Here is a 23,117-nt window from a genome sequence, read left to right as displayed (position 1 = left end):
AGGAAATGAACGGACGTAGGCTTCTTAACTAGTCATGACAGGTGACGTAAAAGTGACAGATGACTTTACAGCGCCACTGTGACAGATAATTTTAAAAGGTACCCTATGGTAAGCGACACCTCGTTTGATAGGTATTGAAAATACCTATTCAGCTATACTAATTCTGTTTGAGTTTAAGCTCATTTGGATGAATAAATGAAATAATATAAACTTGTAGTTTCGCATTTAATTAATAAAAATTCAAACCTCCGCCTATGGTTACTTGTCAAAAAGGTTGACGTTGACCTAAAAACTACTAGAGAGCTGAAAAATGTCAACTTTTTTGACAAAATAACCATGGGCGGACATTTTAATTTTTAAGAATTAAATGCGAAACTACAAAGTTATATTTATTTCATTTATTCACCAAAATCAAAATCAACTTAAACCCAAAAAAATTAGTATGACTGAAGAGATATTTTCAATACCTTTCAAATGAGGTGTCACTTGCCATAAGGTCCCATTTAAAATTATCTGTCACAGTGGAGCTGTAAAGTCATCTGTCACTATTACGTCACCTGTCATGACTAGTTAAGAAGCGTACGTCCGTTTATTTCCTCACTCCAAATTTCACTATTATATGTATAACCGATCAAAAGATACGAGGGGGGTACGGACTTTTGACTAGCACATAATAATAATAATGTTACTTCTTACTATAATATACATAAAACTTTTTCTTCTTGTAGTGACTATTCTTTTTGGATTTCACATATAAAAGTTTATAAAGAAAAACAAATACAGTGGTAAATAGACTGTATATTATAATGGTAATATTATTAAATTGTTTTCTGTCATTTAATACAAGTTACGTAAAAATTTTCCGAGCGCGCGGATTTGAAGCGAGCCGGGCGATTTGCAAAATTCGGCCGCTTGCAAAAGCACCGATTTAAAAAAAAATTTTAATAATTAAATATAATTATATTTTATAATAATTTTTATTTTAAGATAATATAAGTCTTTCTTTAGTCAATGACTGTAAAATAATTTCTTAATTGTTATAAATAAAGGCACTATGATTTAAGAAAAAAAAAAAAAAAAACAATTATCTTGGCTTCAGTTGGTTGTAGAAAATTTTAATTTTTTTATAAATTTTCGTTTCGTCTTTAGCAACAATAATCTGTAAGTTAGGATATACAGGATATAGGATATACAGGGCCGCTTCAGCTCTAAATGTTTATAACGAAATTTGCCCCCTTATTTGCAAACCCTAAAATTATCTCGGCTTCAGTTGGTCGTAGAATTTTTTTATTTGTCTTATAAACCTTCGTTTCATCTTCAGCAACAATAATATGTAAGTTAAAAACTCATAGGATGTACAGGGCCGCTTCAGCTCTAAATGTTTATAACGAAATTTGCCCCCTTATTTTCAAATCCAAAAATTAGAGGTTTAAAAATGTTTTACGCATTTATTTACATCAGAATATGAAAACATAACTCTTTCGAAGGAGATTGGATGTTTCATCAACTTTCTACGATTTTTTTTTCAAAAAGTTATAGCCTTCGACATTTTACCTCTTGGGATAAACAATTTATAATATCTAAGCAACAAATTCGTTAATCTGGCTTTACAATTTTTTTTATGTTTGGAATTGAAAGATCTTCATTTTAAAGCTTTAAAAAATAAAAAAAAGATATTTGTACAATAAATAATGCAATTGTAAAAAACGGCCATTTTGGACTTTTCGCAGGCTGTTTTGCAATAACCAATTAACGAAATTAAACTTACCATAGCTCAAATTGTAGGTTTTTTAATTTACTACAACTTTCTATTTAAAAGTTTTTCTCTAAAATCAATATCCTAAGCTACAAAATTAAAAATCAATAAAAATTGCAAATTTAACAAATGAAAATCGCAATTAAAAAAAAGCGCACAATATTTTTGGTTACATTTTAGTAGAAGTTATTCCTGGCATCGTCCTTTACAACACCTGATAGGTTTCAAAAATTCCTGAATTATATCACGTTTTTTCACCCACAGCCTGGGGTATAAAAGAGTCAGAAGTGCTTACTGTACATTTTGACAGTGTAACAAATGTATCTACACTCTAGACTCTACACTATAAAGCAACTACAAAGTTCTGTAATGCCTTTTAAGGAATTTCGTAGTCCATAAATAAGGCTTGCAGATAAAAGAAAATACCGTTCTAGTCGGGAAACAATATGAAATTCCAGGTAGAGCTGTAAATTGAACGTTTTACTTTTTATTTCGCACCATTTTCAGTAAAATAAGATTTTCATATCGCTATATGCGGTGAAAAGGGAGCGTGTTAAGTTGCGCTGTTGGAAGTTCGAAGTGCTACATCTCATGTAGCTACCAACAAAGTCGATGTAATGTCGTCTAAGGTTATAAAATAACGTAACAGGGCATGAAAAATAACGAAAAAATATATAACTGCTTTGAGTACATTATTACGTTACTTTTTATTTCATCAGTTTGAAGTTTTAGTATATTATGATACTTTAGAATATCTATAGGCTATTGATTATATTCAAAATAAGGTAGCTAAAAGGAACTACAACGTTAACGGGGTTTTATTATTTGATATGGTCAATGGACATCTATATATGAAAAAACCGCGGAGTGCTACCATTTAAAGGGGTGCGTTTTTGAGAAATGGGTGAATTAGTCCCTGGGCACAGGTTACATTAGGGTGAGTTCTATGCACTTTTGGTACAAATACGTCTACATAAAAATTGTTCCTCGTTAAATTTCCTATCTAAATATAACTTTTTAAAGTCAAAGATACTTTTTTTTTACAAAAATATATTCAAAAGAAAAAGCACAAAGAAACCCAAAAGAAAGAAATTTTGTTTCTTGTCCCATAACTTTTGTCCACGGGGATATAGGTATAGACATTGCTTCACAGAAAAAAAAAACTTACATATTTTTTCTTTAAAATGATGTTTTGTAGAGGTCATTAGGATTTACAGTTTTCGAAATATGATTTTTTAAAGTTCGCCACTCACAGCAATTTTGGGCAATTTTCCTTGTTATTTCGCAAATATTGTTCTGTAAATTTTTTCTACGTAACTTTAGGTATATGCAATGGTACACGTAATAGGAATAGAAATCAATTACCTTTAAAATGGTCTACTGTATAACGTTGTACGACTTTTTTTAAAGAGATTATGGTTTTTCAAGATTTTATTTATATTATATTATTACTTTTAACGATTTTTTTATAATATAATATAAAAATAAAACAAAATTATTATATAATATATTATATATTATATAATACCTAATATAAAAAAATATTATTTTTTACATTTTTTACGATTGTTTTTGAAATTTCTCATTAAATTTTTTTTTGTACATGAATATACTATCTATATATTGCGCAACAAAGAGGGCTTACTTTCTGTTCTTTAAAATGGTGTATCATCTATATTTAAATACATAATGGAAACCGAGTGATTCTTGATATTTTCTTCCCTGTATTATTTAAAATTATTTCTTTTCCAAAAATTTCATAAACATTAGTTTTAAAAAACATCACTTTAGTTAAAATGATTATTACGTTGACATTTAAAAATTTTTCAAAATCAAAGTCCATCTCTTCGTTAGCATTAGCTTCAATATCTTCCTCTGACACCTCAGTTATCTTAGAGTTCCCAGAATTAGTACCCATGCACATGCACCCTTTGGAGAATATTGAACAACTTATTCCTATCTTCCTACAACCGCAGTTTTTTGTACATCCTTTGGTAAATTTACATGCTATTTTTTCAAGCAAAGCTTGTGGTGCAGGAGCTTTGACAGTAAATATTGGAATTAATCCATATTTTGAAGTTTGCCCTGCCGAGTCAAGTGGATCCAAAGTATTACCTATAAAAAATAAGATTAAATCATAACACACAATCACATAAAAAAGTTATAATGAGGAATTTAAAAAATAATCCTAAAATCAAAAATCGTTGCAAGTACTTATTACAATTTGAAAAAGCATATCTTATTCAAAAAAAACCCTAGAATTTTTTATAATACACCATTTTAAAGTAAACAGAATAAGCTTTTTTTATTATCTAATATATACCATATAGAAAAAAAAGTTATAGTGGGAAATTTAAAAAATAATCGTAAAAAATATAAAACTCGTTAAAAGTATAAAGTCTTGAAAAAGATAACCTCTTTAAAAGAAGTCGTACAACATTATACTGTAGACCATTTTAAAGGTAATTGATTTCTATTCCTCTTACATGTACCATTGCATACAGGGTGGTGAATCGAAAAACGGGCCATAGGAAACTCAATGTAAAATTTTAAACTGTTGAATTCCTGCTTCCCTAATTATGTTACATCAAAAGTCATGAGAAGTTATTTGTAGAGGATTGAAATCTGTATTAAAAACAGAAGTTACAATTGTTCTACGATTTAAACACATTCCAAAATTTTGAAAAATATAATAGAGAGATATTGCAAATTTAACACAGCCTACGTTGCGCTATTTACACCGCGCTATGTTGACAGAATTGACATTTCTCAGACGTTTCATAAATGCAGATATTGCTTAACATTTTGGTTGCGGTATTTTACGGCTCGATTAAGATTAGTTGTTGTTTATCTAATTTGTACTCAAAATTCAGAATTTAATTTAGATGGAAGAAAGGTTTGTATTTTCTTCCAAATATCGAGCAAGAGAAACAAATGATCCTTGATCCTCTTCATGTTTTCCTGATCTAACGTAAAATTTTCTGGAGAAGTCAATGGATTTTGACATAAAACTTGTTTTAATAAACACAAATCGTCATCAGACGTAAATCTACTTTGCTACTGTCTGAGGTACCCATTTTAGCAAATTATTACGAATAAATTTGGTTTAAATGAAAGGTAAACAACAAACATAACCTGAAAACAGAATAGCGCAACGAATACCGCACAGTGTAACGACTCCCCTAATAACGGTAGGCCGTATTTTCAATAACGCAGCGTAAGCTAGATATCACATCTGCGCATGCTCTACTGTCAAAATAATGCGTGCTGTAATACAGCAAGTGCAAAAAAGACTCAGCAATATCTCTCTAATGTATTTACCGCAGTAGGTATATGTGGGCATGTTAGGCCACACGTTACTATTTAACTGACAGTGAGCACACTATTGACTGAAGAAAATATCTTTATTATTAATACTTTCTCCTTAACTGAGGGTATCTGATCAACTTTATTGTGTTTTAAACAATAAATGATAAAATAAATAAAGAAATTGACAGTTCAAATTGTTAATATAATAAACTCATTGTCACCGAATGCAATCTTATACACATTATTGCACTGTGTGTGGCGTAACTTTGGCGTATTTCTCTGAAAATTGTATTATATTTTTACAAAATTTTGAATAATTATTGTTCGTAGAACAATATTAACAGTTGTTTTCAATACAGATTTCAATTCTCTACAAATAGTTTCTTATGACTTTCGATGTAAAATAATTAGGGAAGCAGGAATTCAACAGTTTAGAATTTTACATTGAGTTTCCTATGGCCCGTGTTCCAATTCACCACCCGGTATACGTAAATTTACGTAGAAAAAAGTTACAGAGCAATATTTGCGAAATAACAAGGAAAATTGCCCAAAATTGCTGTGAGTGGCGAACTTTGAAAAATCATATTTTAAAAACTGTAAATCCTAATGACCTTTACCAACATCATTTTAAAGAGAAAATATGTAAGTTTTTTTTCTGTGAAGCAATGTCTATACCTATATCCCCGTGGACAAAAGTTATGGGACAAAAACCAAAATTTCTTTCTTTTGGGTTTCTTTGTGCTTTTTCTTTTGAATATATTTTTGTAAAAAAAAAGTATCTTTGATTTTAAAAAGTTATATTTAGATAGCAAATTTAACCAGGAACAATTTTTATGTAGACGTGTTTGTACCAAAAGTGCATAGAACTCACCCTTATGTAACCTGTGCCCAGGGACTAATTCACCTATTTCTCAAAAACGCACCCCTTTAAATGGTAGCACTCCGCTGTTTTTTCATATATAGAGATTAATTGACCATATGAAATAATAAAACCCCGTTAACGTTGTAGTTCCTATCTATATCTAGTACATAATCAATAGCCTACTAATACAATAATAAGATCATTCCATGAATATAAATAAATATTGTAAATATCCACAGCATGAATGTTTCTAGCTTCCTAATAGTAGAGAAAAGTCAAAAAAATATAGCACCATGCTAGCCTACCACTCAAGCTCAAGTCTATTTAAGTTCCCTTGTACAAAATATATTTCTATTTTATTGATCGTGCTTTTCGTTTGTTCGTGCTTTTGTTTTCACCCAATTTTGAAAAAATGTGAAAACTTTGAATTATCCACGTCCGTCTGTCCATCTGCCTGTGATCACAACTCCTCCGTCAATATACCAGCTAGAATGACAAATGAGGTGTCAAATGAAAGCTTATAATCCAAGGATGGTACTAAAGGTGAGAAATTTTACTTAAGCTGTCTGTCCGTCGGTTTGTCCCACCTCGAATATAACTCCTCCGTCTTTATACAAGGTAGAATGACAAATGAGGTGTCAAATGAAAGCTTATAATCCAAGGATGGTACTAAAGTTGAGAAATTTGATCTAGGCTGTCTGTCCGTCTGTCTGTCCGACCGCGAATATAACTCCTACGTCATTGTACCAGGTAGAATGACAAAGGAGGTGTCAAATGAAAGCTTATAATCCAAGGATAGTAGTAAAGGTGAGAAATTTTACCTAAGCTGCCTGGTCGTCAGTCTGTCCGACCGCGAATACAACTCCTCCGTCCTATAACCAGCTAGAATGACAAATGAGGTGTAAAATGAAAGCTTATAATCCAAGGATGGTGCTAAAGGTGAGAAATTTTATCTAGGCTGTCTGTCCGTCTGTCTGTCCGACGGCGAATATAACTCCTACGTCATTGTACCAGGTGGAATGACAAATGAGGTGTCAAATGAAAGCTTATAATCCAAGGATAGTAGTAAAGGTGAGACATTTTACCTAGGCTGTCTGATTGTCGGTCTGTCCGACCGCGAATATAACTCCTCCGTCCTTATACTAGCTGCAATGACAAATAAGGTGTCAAATGAAATCTTATAATCCAAGGATGGTACTAAAGGTGAGAAATTTTACCTAGGCTGTCTGATTGTCGGTCTGTCCGACCGCGAATATAACTCCTCCGTCCTTATACTAGCTACAATGACAAATAAGGTGTCAAATGAAAGCTTATAATCCAAGGATGGTACTAAAGGTGAGAAATTTTACTTAAGCTGTCTGTCCGTCGGTTTGTCCGACCGCGAATATAACTCCTCCGTCTTTATACAAGGTAGAATGACAAATGAGGTGTCAAATGAAAGCTTATAATCCAAGGATGGTACTAAAGTTGAGAAATTTGATCTAGGCTGTCTGTCCGTCTGTCTGTCCGACCGCGAATAGAACTCCTACGTCATTGTACCAGGTAGAATGACAAAGGAGGTGTCAAATGAAAGCTTATAATCCAAGGATAGTAGTAAAGGTGAGAAATTTTACCTAAGCTGCCTGGTCGTCAGTCTGTCCTTCCGCGAATACAACTCCTCCGTCCTATAACCAGCTAGAATGACAAATGAGGTGTAAAATGAAAGCTTATAATCCAAGGATGGTGCTAAAGGTGAGAAATTTGATCTAGGCTCTCTGTCCGTCTGTCTGTCCGACCGCGAATATAACTCCTACGTCATTGTACCAGGTGGAATGACAAATGAGGTGTCAAATGAAAGCTTATAATCCAAGGATAGTAGTAAAGGTGAGAAATTTTATCTAGGCTGTCTGGCTGTCGGTCTGTCTGACCGCGAATATAACTCCTTCGTCCTTATACCAGGTAGAATGACAAATGAGGCACCAAATGAAAGCTTATAATCCACGGATGCTACTATAGGTGAGAAACTTGATCTAGGCTGTCTGTCCGTCTCTCTGTCTATCTTCTTCTTTAAGTTCCATCTTCTATCGAAGGTTGGAAATCATCATAGCAATGCGGACCCTGTTGACTGCCGCTGTAAATAGCTCTGCACTACTGCATTCGAACCATTCCCGTAAGTTCTTAAGCCAGGATGTTCTTCGTCTTCCCACATTTCGTTTTCCTCGGATTTTGCCTTGCATAACAAGTTGTAATAATGAGTATTTTTGCCCTCTCATCACATGTCCCAAGTACTCAAGTTTTCGTCTTTTGATAGTTAGTATTATTTCCGGTTGATTTCCTATCCTTCTAGTTACTTCCACGTTCGACATTCTTTGAATCCATGATATTCGTAGAATTCTTCTGTAACACCAAAATTCAAAGGTGGCCAACTTATTCAAATGGACTTGTTTTAACGTCCACGCTTTCAAGCCGTAAAGAAGAGTAGAGAACACGTAACATCGAAGCATCCTTAGATGTACTTCTAACCTTATATCCCGACAACAAAGAAACTTTTTAAGTTTAATGAATGATGCACGTGCTATTTCAATACGTGTCTTAATTTCTTTGGTTTGGTCTACATTTGATGTTATCCATGTTCCTAAGTATTTGTAGTTATCCACACTCTCAATCACAGTATCTTCAATAGTTAATTGGATGTTTACTTGTGCTGATTTAGTTATGATCATGCATTTAGTTTTCTTTAAATTCATCTTCAGTCCGTACTCATGACAGCGTTTATTAAGGCGTTGCATAACATTCTGTAAATCATTGTTTTTATCTGTTATTATTACTGTATCGTCTGCAAAACGTAAATTGTTCAAAACTTCTCCATTGATAGATATACCTTCTATTGAATTTGAGAGCGCTTCTTGAAATACCGCTTCACTGTAGACATTGAAAAGTAGTGGAGACAGCACGCAACCCTGACGGACTCCTCTCTGTATTTTGATATCTTGGGTGTCCTGGTTGTCAACTCTTACCTTGGCAGTTTGATTCCAATATATATTAGATATAATTTTCATGTCACGACTGTCAATATTTTTGCTTTTTAATATATCTACAAGCTTTTTATGTTGAACTTTATCAAATGCCTTTTCAAAGTCTACAAAACATAAGTACATATCCTGATTCATGTCCATGCATCTCTGGGCCAGCACATTCAAGCCGAACAAAGCATCTCGCGTGCTCATACCATTTCTAAAGCCAAATTGTGTGTCACTGATTTCATATTCGAGAGTTTTAACAATTCTACTGTGTATTATTTTCAAAAATGTTTTAAGTGTGTGACTCATTAAAGATATTGTTCTGTGATCCGAGCAGGTTGTTGCACTTGACTTTTTGGGAATTGCTACAAAGGTCGATTGCAGCCATTGTTTGGGGATTGTGGCAGTCTGATATATTAGATTTAAGAGTTCAACCATTACATCAATACCATCTTCATCAATCAGTTTTAATAATTCGATGGGCACATCATCTGGTCCAGTAGCTTTACCCTCTTTCGTGTTTTTGATGGCATAGATGACTTCGTCTCTTAATATTGGTGGTCCAGTATCCTTTGTGATTTCTAATGACAGTTCTCCTCTTTCATCATTAAAGAGTTGTTGGATGTAATTGGTCCATTGACACAATCTCTCCTTCACGTCAGTAATAATATCCCCTTTATCATTTTTAAGGGTATTCGTTCTTGTGCTTTTTCTAGAACCTGTCATTTCTTTGATTTTTTGTGTAAATTAAAGCTGTTATACTTTTTATCTAGGTCTTGTATTTCTTTGCATCTGTTGGAGAGCCACCTCTCTTTTGCCTCTCGAATTTTCTTTCTGATGTTTCTCTGAATTTCTTTGTATTTATTCGGGTCTTTTGTTTTATGTTTTCTTCGTCCTTTCATAAGTTCAAGAATTTCTACTGTCATCCAAGATTTTGTTTTTTCTCCAAGTGGTTTGAGGGTTTCTTTTCCAACTGATACTAAGGCATGTTGAATTTTTCCCCATTTTTGGTCAACAGTCAGAGTTTCCGCACTATCTTCTTTGACTTTCCTTAAGTTCTCGTTTATTTTAAATTTCGTTTCTGTCTATCTGTCGGACCGCAAATATAACTACTACGTTATTGTACCAGGTCGAATGACAAATGAGGTGTCAAATGAAAGCTTATAATTCAAGGATAGTAGTAAAGGTCAGAAATTTTACCTAGGCTGACTGGCCGTCTGTCCGTCTGACTGCGAATATTAGTCCTCCAATATAACAGGCAGAATGACAAGAAAGTTGAGAAACTTGACATAGGACTTCCGAATATATACTTCCGATTTCATGACTGTCTGCCCGTATGTCTATCTCCTCCATTATTGATACAGATAGAATGACAGATGAGGTGTCGAATAAAAGCTTATAACCCAAGGATGGTATTAAAGATGAGAAATTTGACATCGGACTTCCGGTTTTAGAGTTGCAACCGTATGAACTGTTTTAAAGTCACTGAAATAGTATAAGCGATATATCATTTGACGTGCCTTAGTAAGATGAGAACAAATGTAAAATTTTGGTTTTTATACAGGGTGTCCCGGAAAATAGTGCGTTCCTTAAAGGTATAGGTAGAAGGCACCATGTAGAACAAAAACTCTTATAACATTTTTTTCTAAATTCAACCGTTTGACCAAAAAACTATAAAACATTTTGGAACGCAAATTCAAATCTGGCAACTCTGTGAAGTACACAAATCTAAACGTAAATAGTCCCATGTTTAGTAAACAGATAATTTGGAAGAATCCTGTTTAGTGTCAACGCCGAAAATGTTTTTGAATCGTGTGTTCATGAGTAATATTATGATATTATGTTGTTTATTTATGGCAGATCAATAAATGAAGAGGCATAATACCTACTAAAATTCTTTCAAAATGTTTTGCTGGAATTTCTCGTCGTATGAGTGCATGCTACTCTATGAATTCATGTGTTCGCAAAAGTGGTGGTTCAGTTAAAACATGTGTTTTCATCTTAAAATTTGTAAGTATAATTCGTTTAAAATTATGCCATATTTCAACTACATTTTAAAAAAATTATAGTAAACAAAAATAGTAAGTATTAGGTTGGATTATTTTAAATACTGTAAGACACAAACGAGTTCTTATTCACCAGTGCGTAACATGTTGCCAGATTATTTAATTTTCTGAAGATTAAAATTCAGGTATATGGAAACCAATGTAATCTTTTTTTTGGAAACGGTTAACTTTAGAAAAAAATGGTATAGGACTTTTTTTTCTACATTGTGTATTATATCCATACCTTAAAGGAACGCACTATTTTCCGGGAAATCCTGTATATCATTTCCGGTTAAAAAGATCTAACCAGAAGTGCAGAAATATTACATGTAACACATCAATCGAAGCGTATTGAAAAGTTGAGTTTGAATCTTTAATTTCGATTTTGAAGCCATATCTGTTTAAACAATTATGACCCACAGTTTAGTAAATATGTCTCAAAATTAGTAAAATCGTATATCAATCGACGCAAAGTTACACGAAGCGTTCAAATATTGACTTCCAGTTCTACTTTTGATTACTTTGGTTGAAAACCTAGGACTTACGAAGTCCAATTACTTGTTTTATTCTAACATTGATCTGATTAATTATTTATATGGGAAATAAGCCACAATTAAAATGAAAAAAATAATTTTATTAACGTTTCGACGCCCAAATCGGGTGCCGTTGTCAAAATACAAAATATTACTATTTTATATACAGAGAGAGTCTGTAAAGTGGAATAAATTCAATATCTCAAATACTAATTGTTTTTTTGGAAAATGCTCAGACCCGTCGATTAGTATTTCAAATTGTCCTTTTTGACATTCAATAATAATATATACAGGGTGTCCCAATTTAGAGATATGACGTCATCGTCGATTTTCTTAAATGGCAACACTGTCATTTTGATAGCTAATTTGATAGGGTTTGTAAAGTTATACATAACTGCAAAATATCAAATTTTTATTCTCTACCATTTACAAGATAATAGAAAATAACAAAGTTATATCTGTAATTTGGAATATATTCAATAATTAAAATACTAACTGTTTTTTTGAAAAATGCTCAGATCCGTCGATTAGTATATCAAATTGTCCTTTTTGACATATAATAATAATGTATACAGGGTGTCCCAATTTAGAGATATGACGTCATCGTTGATTTTCTTAAATGGCAACACTGTCATTTTGATAGCTATTTTGATAGGGTGTGTAAAGTTATACACAACTGCAAAATTTCAAATTTGTATTCTCTACCATTTAGATGATAATAAAAAATAACAAAGTTATGAAAAAGAACTAATCAACTAATAATTGAATTTAATTATTTCAATAAATTAAGCAAAAACTCATAATGTTGCCCTCAATTATTGTCAAATTGTCAATGGGCAACGTTATGAGCATTTGCTTAATTGAAATAAATTAATTCAATTATTATTTGATTACTTCTTGTTCTTCATAACTTTGTTATTTTTTATTATCTTGTAAATGGTAGGGAATAAAATTTTGAAATTTTTCAGATGTGTATAACTTTACACACGCTATCAAAATAGCTATCAAAATGATAGTGTTGCCATTTAAGAAAATCAACGATGACGTCATATCTCTAAATTGGGACACCCTGTATACATTATTATTATATGTCAAAAATGACAATTTGATATACTAATCGACGGGTCTGAGCATTTTTCAAAAAAACAGTTAGTATTTTAATTATTGAATATATTCCAAATTACAGATATAACTTTGTTATTTTCTATTATCTTGTAAATGGTAGAGAATAAAAATTTGATATTTTGCAGTTATGTATAACTTTACAAACCCTATCAAATTAGCTATCAAAATGACAGTGTTGCCATTTAAGAAAATCGACGATGACGTCATATCTCTAAATTGGGACAACCTGTATACATTTTTATTGAATGTCAAAAAGAACAATTTGAAATACTAATCGACGGGTCTGAGCATTTTCCAAAAAAACAATTAGTATTTGAGATATTGAATTTATTCCACTTTACAGACTCTCTCTGTATATTAAATACATTAAAATATCAGTAATATTTTGTATTTTGACAACGGCACCCGATTTGGGCGTCGAAACGTTAATAAAATAATTTTTTTCATTTTAATTGTGGCTTATTTCCCATATACATAATTAATAATAAAAATGCCACAAATAAATAGCTTCAGAAAAACATTGATCTCTTTGGAGAAAACCGTTTGTGTGTTTAATTATTGAGCCAAGAAAGTTGTAGTTTTCCATTTGTTCTAAAGTATTACCGTTTATCAGGCTTTAATCATTATTTTTAATTTTTGATAACAACTTCTTGATTCTTCTCTTTACTCAACTATTTATTCATTTAGCCTCTGGAGGCCGTGGAGAGTGTCCGGCATTATAAAAGTATCGACCGCATACGTAACGTTCCTAATTTGTGTTCCATCTACCTTTATTTCAGCTGTCTCTTCCTCAAGAGCTTTTTTTATAACTTCTACAGAGTAGGCACTGAACAGTAGTGGCGACAATAATACACACACATCTCTGTCGTACCCCTCTTTCAATTTTGAAGTTTTCTGAAGTGTGTGATTGGTTATAATTCGGAGGTATTTGTAGTTTATTTGTTTTGTTTTGAGATGTACATATTTTGGTTAAAATTCACGCATATATCTTCTTCTTAGGGTGCCTGTCCGTTTCGAACGTTGGCGATCATTCTGCCTATGATGACTTTGTTGGTTGCTATACGGAATAGTTGTGTTGTGGTCTTTCTATACCATGCTCTCAGGTTAGCAAGCCAGGCTATTCTTATTCATCCTGAGGCTCTTTTGCCTTAAATTTTTCTTTGTAAGATGCTTTGGAGTAGCTCGTATCTGCCTTGATTTCTCATTACCTGTCTCAAGTACTGCAGCTTACGGCCCTTCACGATGTTGACTAAATCTGCGGTTGTGTTCATCCTCCGTAGTACTTCTTACACGCATATATGGAGTAGTACATTGAATGCAAAGAGAGCTTCTCAGGTACCTACGTCTCTATGGAACATAGATGGGGTTTCTTCAGTATCCTTATCAAGTTTGGGAAAATGTCCTTATCAATGTCTGGAACATTGAACCTGTCTGTGAATGACCTTTAAGAACATTTTCAGCGCATGGGACAGCAGACATATGGAGTGGTTTTCGTTGCATTCTCTATAGCATTTTTCTTTTTAGGAGACAAACGAATATTGAGGTCACATGTTTTTGGCGTTACACTTATCTATTTTTGCGTTGAATAATTTTATTACGCATTTTTTTCAGTCTTTGACAAGAATTTCGCCAGTTAACGACCTGGTATGAAGATGTAGGATGGTATTTACGCTTTGTATGGGATTGGTCAGCAGGAATACACTTATTTACCCATCAGTACTTTATTGGTTGTTAATTACAGTTGTTTAATATGGATAGTAAAGTTTAATAGATAATAAAGGTTAACGGAATTCCCATTAACAACATTAGATATGCGGATGACACTGTCGTCTTAGCCGAAAATATTGAAGATCTTCAGAGGCTGGTTAACAGAATAGCGATATATAGCCTAGAATACGGTCTAACAATGAACATCAAGAAGACAAAATTTATGAGAATATCTAAAACTCAAAGAAACAACGAGAATCTCCTAATAAACGGAACCAATGTCGAACGAGTAGACCAATATGCATATCTTGGAACAATGATCAACTCCACAAATAAATACTTCCAGAAGATTAAAATTAGAATAGGAAAGGCTAGAGAGAATTTTAACAAAATGAGAAAAGTGCTCTGCACAACGTTTGCTACGTTTTCTTGACTCTGTTTTAAGGAACGGAAGCTTGGTCCTTGAATGCGGCATCAATGAAAAAACTGGAATCACTAGTGATGTGGATATATAGAAGAGTTCTGAAAATATCATGGACAGAACACGCCACAAACAAAGAGGTTCTGAGAAAGATGAATAAAGAAATGGAAGTCTTAAATACAATCAAAACCAGAAAATTGAAATATCTCGGATATATTACACGTGGAGAGAGATACAACTTTCTCCAACTCATTATGCAAGGAAAGATTCAAGGAAAAAGAAGCATAGGGAGACGCAGAATATCGTGGCTGCGCAACCTGAGAGAATGGTACGGATGTACATCAAACGAACTTTTCAGAGCAGCCGTCTCCAAAGTCCGAATCCGAATCCGATGATTACCGACCTCCGTCGCGGAGATGGCACGTGAAGAAGAAGATTATAGATAGTACTCAGCTGATGACGAAAATCATTATATATTACTCAAGAGGCCAGAAAGTCCCAAACCTAACTGAGTCTCTCGCGATCTAATAATAATCCCCACATTATTCCGCGTGTATATAATTTAATAGCTCATATTGTTTGTACTTACTTTCATTTCCATGTCAAGTTTGTATATGTATGATATAATAATATGTTTACTGCTTACTCAGCAAAAGTCATTTCAGAAAAAAATATTAAAACCGAACAGAGTTGTAGCGAGTTAAACGTAAAAAATTGATTTCTTTTATTTTTATTTTTAGAGTTATATTGCGTTTTCGATGATATTCCCACACTTATAATTCACAATAAACCTCATTTTTGTTTTCAGCACCATCAAAGACATAAAGTATGGCCATAATTATCCATTCATCACACTGTGGTCAATCCCATGTCATTTTAGGGGTGTCTGCCGCTCGCCTATATTAACAATTAGAAGAAATTATACAACATAACCTAAAAAAAACTAAAATAGGGAAAAAGTTCTCAAATTTTGTTAGATAGAGATAAACAATAGCTTATCGCATTTATAAAAAAATAGTACAAATCAACTCTTGTTAAATTTTTATAAACACGTATATTTCTAAATTAATCCACCCTAAAATTATAACTACTTATAACAGATACAAATAATAGCATAATAAGCTTCCCTGTATTAATTATTATGAGTTATGAATATAAATACACTCACTTAAACATGGTCTGAACAGCCACAATGGTATTACAATCCGACAACGAATCCTCTTCTGCGGAGTTCGACAGCTCCTTGTTCACAACCACGACATTTTCTGCTAGGGTTATGCCAGCTCTAAGTAGGTCGTCTAAGCTGAAAACAAGATTCAACGGTTCAACATCGCAATTTACATGATAACAGTATGTTCGGCGAATGGGAGAATAGTCTAGGGACTATTACAAAAATGACAAATAGGTCAATAAATAATAGGGTAGGCCGATTTGTATACGAAATTCAAAAATATTTTAATTTCAGATTTTGCAATCCAAATAAACATGTGGAGTAGGAAAACAGTTTTTTTTGTAAAAATAAATTTTTTCATATTTTGCTGTTTTGAACTGCCACAAGGTCACTAAAATTTTGAATTCAAAAATATTTTAATTTCAGATTTTGCAATCCAAAAAAAACATGTGGAGTAGGAAAACAATTTTTTTTGTAAAAATAATTTTTTTCATATTTTGCTGTTTTGAACTGCCACAAGGTCACTAATATTTTGAATTTAAAATTTTACTAGTTTTACAACTTGCATATCTGAAAATGTTATAAATACATAGAATGAAACAAATGTTAGAAGGCATAATTCGGTGTGATTCCAGTTTGGTTCTGATCAAACCATCTCTGTTATCAGCACCACAAACTTTTGCTGAAGCTTCTGTCACAAGTTTAATCATGCGTTCAACGGCTTGCGTGTGAGACGGATATAACTTAAGCTCCGATAACAGTGCTGATGTCTCCGGATTAACCACAATTTCCTGTAAAGTTTCATTCGAACTTCCAATTGTTAATGGTGGTTCAGTTAAGGGTATTGTACTCCAATTTATGATATCGATATAATCCATAGCGTTCGTATTAAGCACAGGTGGTACCTCAAATGTTCGTAGTCGCTGGTTTATGTTACTTGTTCGAGCTTTAAAAATACGGCGCACAGCAAGCTCTCTAATATGTTTTCTTGGATCTCCTAACATTCCAAGTAGCATATTTTCTGGATCTGCAATAAAAACTATTTCGCAATAGAACCGGATCCATTACATCCTTTAGGGGTTGTGGTAAATACCTAGATAACTGAATCATTTTCCAAAAATTAAAGGCTCCATGTAGGCAGGACGGTCTGGTTTTTATAAAGAACCATACTGGAGCATACACTTTTAAAATAAAGGTTGCTAAGGTAATCAAATTATCTGATGGAACCACAATGGAAACATATAAACGTAGTATATAGGTCTGGGTCCCGCGAATGAAAAAAAAGTTGATTAATAGCAAGCTGAAAATTTGTTAATAGCTTAAGGGTGTCTAGTCGGAAAAACTTTGATATATGGGAACACTGGAACAGGGGCAGTTTTAATTGTGGAACAGGTTAAAAATTTGGAACGGTCACACCTCGAAAACGGCACATTTATTTTGTCCGACAAAACAGACTTATACTCTCCGAACAGAGATTAAACTCTCATGCAAAAATCAGACTGCTATTTACCACCTGTCATAATTCCTGTCATTTGACATATTCTACATGTTCCACTCATAAAAACGCCCATTTGGTGATAAATAGCAGTCTGATTTTTGCATGAGAGTTTAATCTCTGTTCGGAGAGTTTAAGTCTGTTCTGTCGGACAAAATAAATGTGCCGTTTTCGTGGTGTGACCGTTCCAAATTTTTAACCTGTTCCACAATTAAAACTGCCCCTGTTCCAATGTTCCCATATATCAAAGTTCATCCGACTAGACACCCTTAAGCTATTAACAAATTTTCAGCTTGCTATTAATCAACTTTTTTTTCATGCGCGGGATCCAGACCTAATACGGTTAGCCAATGTTAACCAGCGGGAATGCACTATTTTACCTGGGCACCGTTTAGAAAGTTTGTTGTCAATACTTCCGTCTGAGATTGCAACACACATGTCAAGAAGATATTGTTGATCTGTACTTAAATCAGACCTATCCACATTCTCCTGTACATATGATTCAATTACACTGAACTTAACAACAGGTAGATTTTCACATCCAATGAGTGCTTGTCCTATAGGTCAGTTGAAGTGACGAGGTCCAGTTGTACTACCATCAAGGAAATTCATAAGGTGTCGCAAAGGTAATTCATTACAGTGCAGCTGGCAAATAAGCCATTGCAACGGGCGATTTAAATGTTTTTCTAATTGCACAATAACACCATTAAACTTTCCAACATTAACATTCGTCCCATCACATCCTATTACTCTTAAGACATCTGTGGATACGTCAGAGTCATCAAAATATTTTAAAATGCTTTTTAAAATGTTCACAGCAGTACCAGAATCAGGAGTAACATGCGCCAGATAAGTCGACTCAGGCATTTTTAAGATTGTAATATGTTCTTCTCGAATTAACTTTCGACGATTATCTTCCATTTTTAACGTATTATCCTTGCGGCCATCGAAAAAAAAGCCACGTAACTGTGAAGAATCGTCCATTTCAAGAAGGGCACGTTTTTTTGTTCTAGTACGACGAATTTTGTTCTTATCTATAATGTTGCTATTATCTTCCATATTTAAAATACCGACGTCTTGTAGTACTGCTGAAGCGACTGCAGCACCAGCTCGATCAGAAATACCAAAACGATCGAGTGTTCTTGCAAGCACAGGTAATTCTAACATATTACAGGAAGCTAATGACTTTTGCTGCACAGTAGAAGTTTCTGCAGAACTGATCGATTCATGTGTAAGTGTTTGCGTCGCTATTCTTTTCTGCCGAGATCGATTTTTCGGTAAGTGAACAACATTCTCATTTAATTGTTTTTGAATTTGCAATAAATTTCTCTCCTCTCGGTTCTGTAACTTTTTGGACATTGTTATATCTATGGCACCAATTACCATTCGTCTTTGAGTTCTTTGGTCTTCTAAAAATGGTCGTTCGGCTGCTGGCACTTTAAATACTTTATCGCAAGAACAATTATTTAAATCTAGACATTTACAAGCAGCCACATCAAATAGTGGATTGTGTTCTGAAATAATTTAACTGTTTTTATAACTTGCAACACCACTGCGTTGTTTATAAGGTTTTAGTAAATTTCTAATTTTAAGACGATAACTTGTTATTCGCTTTATAATACTGCACTGCTGAATGGTTGGAATTGAAGCACGACTCCAAATTTCCTGAATTTTCTTTGCTACAATTTGACTTGTCTCAGTTGCGGTTTGTTGTGGATTTGTTGCAATCGGTTTTAATTCATATTCAACATAGTTGAAGTAAGTGTTCATATCTTCATATGTTGGTAAAACCATAGGCGTAACCAGGATGATCCTAAGGGGGGGGGGGTTACAACTACCTGAAAGGGGGGGGTTACAACTACTGGAAGGTCTCTGAGGGCTATGGTGTTAAGCGTATAGTGCTCAAAGTACATCCCAATGGGGGGGGGTTACAACCCCCAAAACCCCCCCCTGGTTACGCCTATGGGTAAAACTGTTTCGTTTATATTATTGGACGCTCCAAATATAGGACACTTTAACTCATTTCTGGTGTTACGCGCCATTTTATCGGTAAACATAAACATATAAACAAACTTATATTACGACGTAAAAGATCAAGAGATACGAAGACTAATACGACTGTATTCCGTGGTTGTTAGTCGAAAACTGATTCATTCCCAAATGAAAGAATACCTCTTTGTCTCAAATCGATAAAACATTACGATCGGTCCGAAAACATCGGACAGCCAAGTCAGTGGCGTCGCTTCACGTAATGATCGCCTAATTTAGTTTTAACATAATGTTCTTGTGGCAGTTGAAATATAAAAAATATACAAAAACTTTATTGTAATAAAACTTTTAGTTTTAATTATTTAACAATGTGGTAAAATGCAAAATTTAATATTTTTAATATAAAAATTTAAATTTTTGACATTTATGTGGCAGTTCAAAATAATTTTTTTTATTAATATTTAATATCAAAAATTTTGTTTTTATACACTTCAACTTTTTTTCAATTGCATTTTACCATTTTAGTAATTTCGAAAAATCGGCCCACCCTAATAAATAAACGTGTAACATGGCGATACCGTGTAGTTTTCTGTGTCTCCACGAAGTCAATACTTTTTGAATTATTTGCCAGTAAAATGCTCAATTTTCAACAAACAAAAAAAAAACACGTTTTTAGACGGGTTTTCGCAAAAAAACTTAATAAGTAAGTGTTTTATCGAAAACAAAATTTTTATCAAAAATGTAGTTTATTACTCTGGGTTAATTAGTAAAATACAAGAAAAAGTTATTTACCAGAAATTTTATTGTAATAATATATGTTAGGAGTATTTTAAAGATATCAAAATTGGTGTAGAGAAAGAGGACAAAAATAAAGAGATGATTGTTTGAAAATGATGATCCTATTTTTTATATCTTTCCCGTAAATGCCGGTGAACTTTGACCGATTGTATCTCAGAAATAAACGTTTTTCTTTTAAAATAAGTGTCCTGCCGCTTTCTTTTCAATACCCTTTTCATGATTTAATTTAATTTAATATTTCCCGAGATATTCTATTTGTTTATAAGCCAAAAAATTGTTTATAATTTTAAAATATTCCTGAGGTCGCTTAAATAGTCCAATTTCAATTCTATAAAGTATATTAGATAGTTACAGTATTTTTTTAAACAAAAATCTTAGTTATTATTATGTATCGTAATTATTGTGGTTATTATAGCGACCGTAAATTTTTAATTAACAGTTCAATTGTTGCTAAACTGTTTCTTCAATTTCCATAGGCTTCTGGAATTATAATCAATACGAAAAGAGCTTTTATATTGCCAAGTTTATTAATTATTAATAAATAATTACTTATCTAAAATTTTAGTTGAAAATTAAAGATTTTGTTGGAAAAACCCGCATTTTCCGGGAAAAATTTTCGTCGAGGTAAATCGGAAAAACGCATCTCTATGCAGAATTTAATTAGGGTGAATTTTTAATTGGGTGTTTTTGGTGTAAAGTTAAAATCTTTGGAGTTATAAAGCAAAAATTGAAAAAAACACGATTTTCGGGCGCCATTTTGTTTATAAAAAAGTAGCACACTATCTGCGGACTTTGCATACCTATATTATTAATATATACAATTTTACGATTCGATTTCAGCAATAAAATTGCTGGTAAATAACTTTTCCTTGTATTTTTCTAATTGCCCCAGAGTATTTATATGTTTGTATATTTTGACCTGTAAGTTGAATGCGAATATTAATTTTGGACAGGAATTTGTTATTATAGTCCAGAAAGCCATTGCGCATCTGCTAGGAAAAATATTCTAATTCGGATTTTTTACACAATCTTACTCAAGGTACTGTTACATCATTGTTAAAAGGACTCCTTTTAACAAATTTGCATGTTGCCAGGACCAAAAGGTGGTCAAACATTTTTTAAACGTTTTTTTTTTGTTTTTTTCCTAAAATTATTTTTTTGCCTGGAAAAAAGTTTTTTTTAGGTTTTTTGGATCATTCCAAACAGAAAAGGTCTTTAGTGACTTTTCTCTAAAAATGATAGTTTTTGACGTATAAGCGATTAAAAATTGAAAAATTTCGAAATCGGCCATTTTTAACCCTCAAAAACTATGTGAAAAACTGAAAATTTAAATGTTGCCAAAGTAGGTAGATACTCTTTAAACATCGATTGATAAAATCCCGAAGAGTTTTTTGCAATACACTATTCAAAACTCCTTGTTTTTTAATTTCTAATCACGCGTGCGCAACACCGTTGCATGTGTATACAGTATGGTGCAAATGAAAGGAATAAATTCGTTATTTCGTAAACCGGAGAATTTAAGGAAAAAACCCGAAACAGGTCGACTTTTATTTTTAAGTTACGATATTGTGGCATATATGGTATACTAGTGACGTCATCCGTCTGGGCGTGATGACGTAATCGATGACTTTTTTAAATGAGAATAGGGGTCGTGTGGTAGCTCATTTGAAAGGTTCTTCAATTCTCTATTCAGTAGTGTAAACATTTATATAATTATTTATACAGGGTATCCAAAAATTTTTTATTAAATTAAATTATTTGAAAAGAAAAGAAATAGAAGGACACCCTGTATAAATAATTATATAAATGTTTATATTACTGAATAGAAAATTGAAGACCCTTTCAAATGAGCTAGCACACGACCCCTATTCTTATTTAAAAAAAATCATCGGTTACGTCATCACGCTCAGATGGATGACGTCATTAGTATACCATATATGCCACAATATCATAACTTAAAAATAAAAATCGACCTGTTTCGGGATTTTTCCTTAAAGTCGCCGGTTTACGAAATAACGAATTTATTCCTTTCATTTGCACCATACTGTCGATGGAAAATAGTGTCGCGCACGCTTGATTAGCAATTAAAAAACAAAGGAGTTTTGAATATTGTATTGCAAAAAACTCTTCGGAATTTCATCAATCGATGTTTAAAGAGTATCTACATACTTTGCCAACATTTAAATTTTCAGTTTTTCACATAGTTTTTGAGGGTTAAAAATGGCCGATTTCGCAATTTTTCAATTTTTAATCGCTTATATGTCAAAAACTATCATTTTTAGAGAAAAGTCACTAAAGACCTTTTCTGTTTGGAATGATCCAAAAAACCAAAAAAAAACTTTTTTCCATGCAAAAAAAATCATTTTAGGAAAAAAAACAAAAAAAACGTTTAAAAAATTTTTGACCACCTTTTGGTCCTGGCAACATGCAAATTTGTTAAAAGGAGTCCTTTTTGAGTAAGATTGTGCAAAAAATCCGAATTAGAATATTTTTCCTAGCGGATGCGCAGTAGTCCTGTCGCCAGGGGGGGTACAACGGCCTCCTTTATTCAGATGGACTTACCCAAGTTTTTTTCATGTATTTTGACCCGTAGAATACGAATTTTTTGGGTAACAGTTGATCCGGATGTCGATAAGATTGTTATTGACCAAGAACTTGAGGAATTACATAACCGCGATCTCTCGCAAAACAAAACATTTTTTGGTATATTTTGGGCCATTCTAAGCAAAACATGTTTCTACAATTTTTTTCGTAGGATGGCTAGTTTTCGAGTTAACCGCGGTTGAACTTTCAAAAAATCGAAAAATTGCAATTTTTGAACCCGAATAACTTTTGATTAAAAAATAAAATAGCCAGTCTGCTTGCCGCATTTGAAAGTTTAAGTCAAATTATATCGGTTTTAATTAT

General features: G+C 32.9%; 1 protein-coding gene across 1 annotated transcript in view; it reads right to left on the bottom strand.

The window, feature by feature from the left end:
* The window catches only part of LOC114330269 (potassium channel subfamily T member 2), a 630,795-nt gene that overhangs the window by 100,799 nt on the left and 506,879 nt on the right, over positions 1-23,117 (bottom strand). The window contains exon 13 of the mRNA XM_050662017.1: positions 15,926-16,060. Coding sequence (XP_050517974.1) covers positions 15,926-16,060 — 135 coding nt within the window. The remainder of the gene's footprint in view (positions 1-15,925; positions 16,061-23,117) is intronic.

The sequence above is a fragment of the Diabrotica virgifera genome, chromosome 9, assembly GCF_917563875.1.
Source record: "Diabrotica virgifera virgifera chromosome 9, PGI_DIABVI_V3a".
Classification (NCBI taxonomy): domain Eukaryota; kingdom Metazoa; phylum Arthropoda; class Insecta; order Coleoptera; family Chrysomelidae; genus Diabrotica; species Diabrotica virgifera.
Note: the sequence above shows the minus strand (reverse complement) of the source record. Positions and strands in the feature narration are given on the sequence as shown.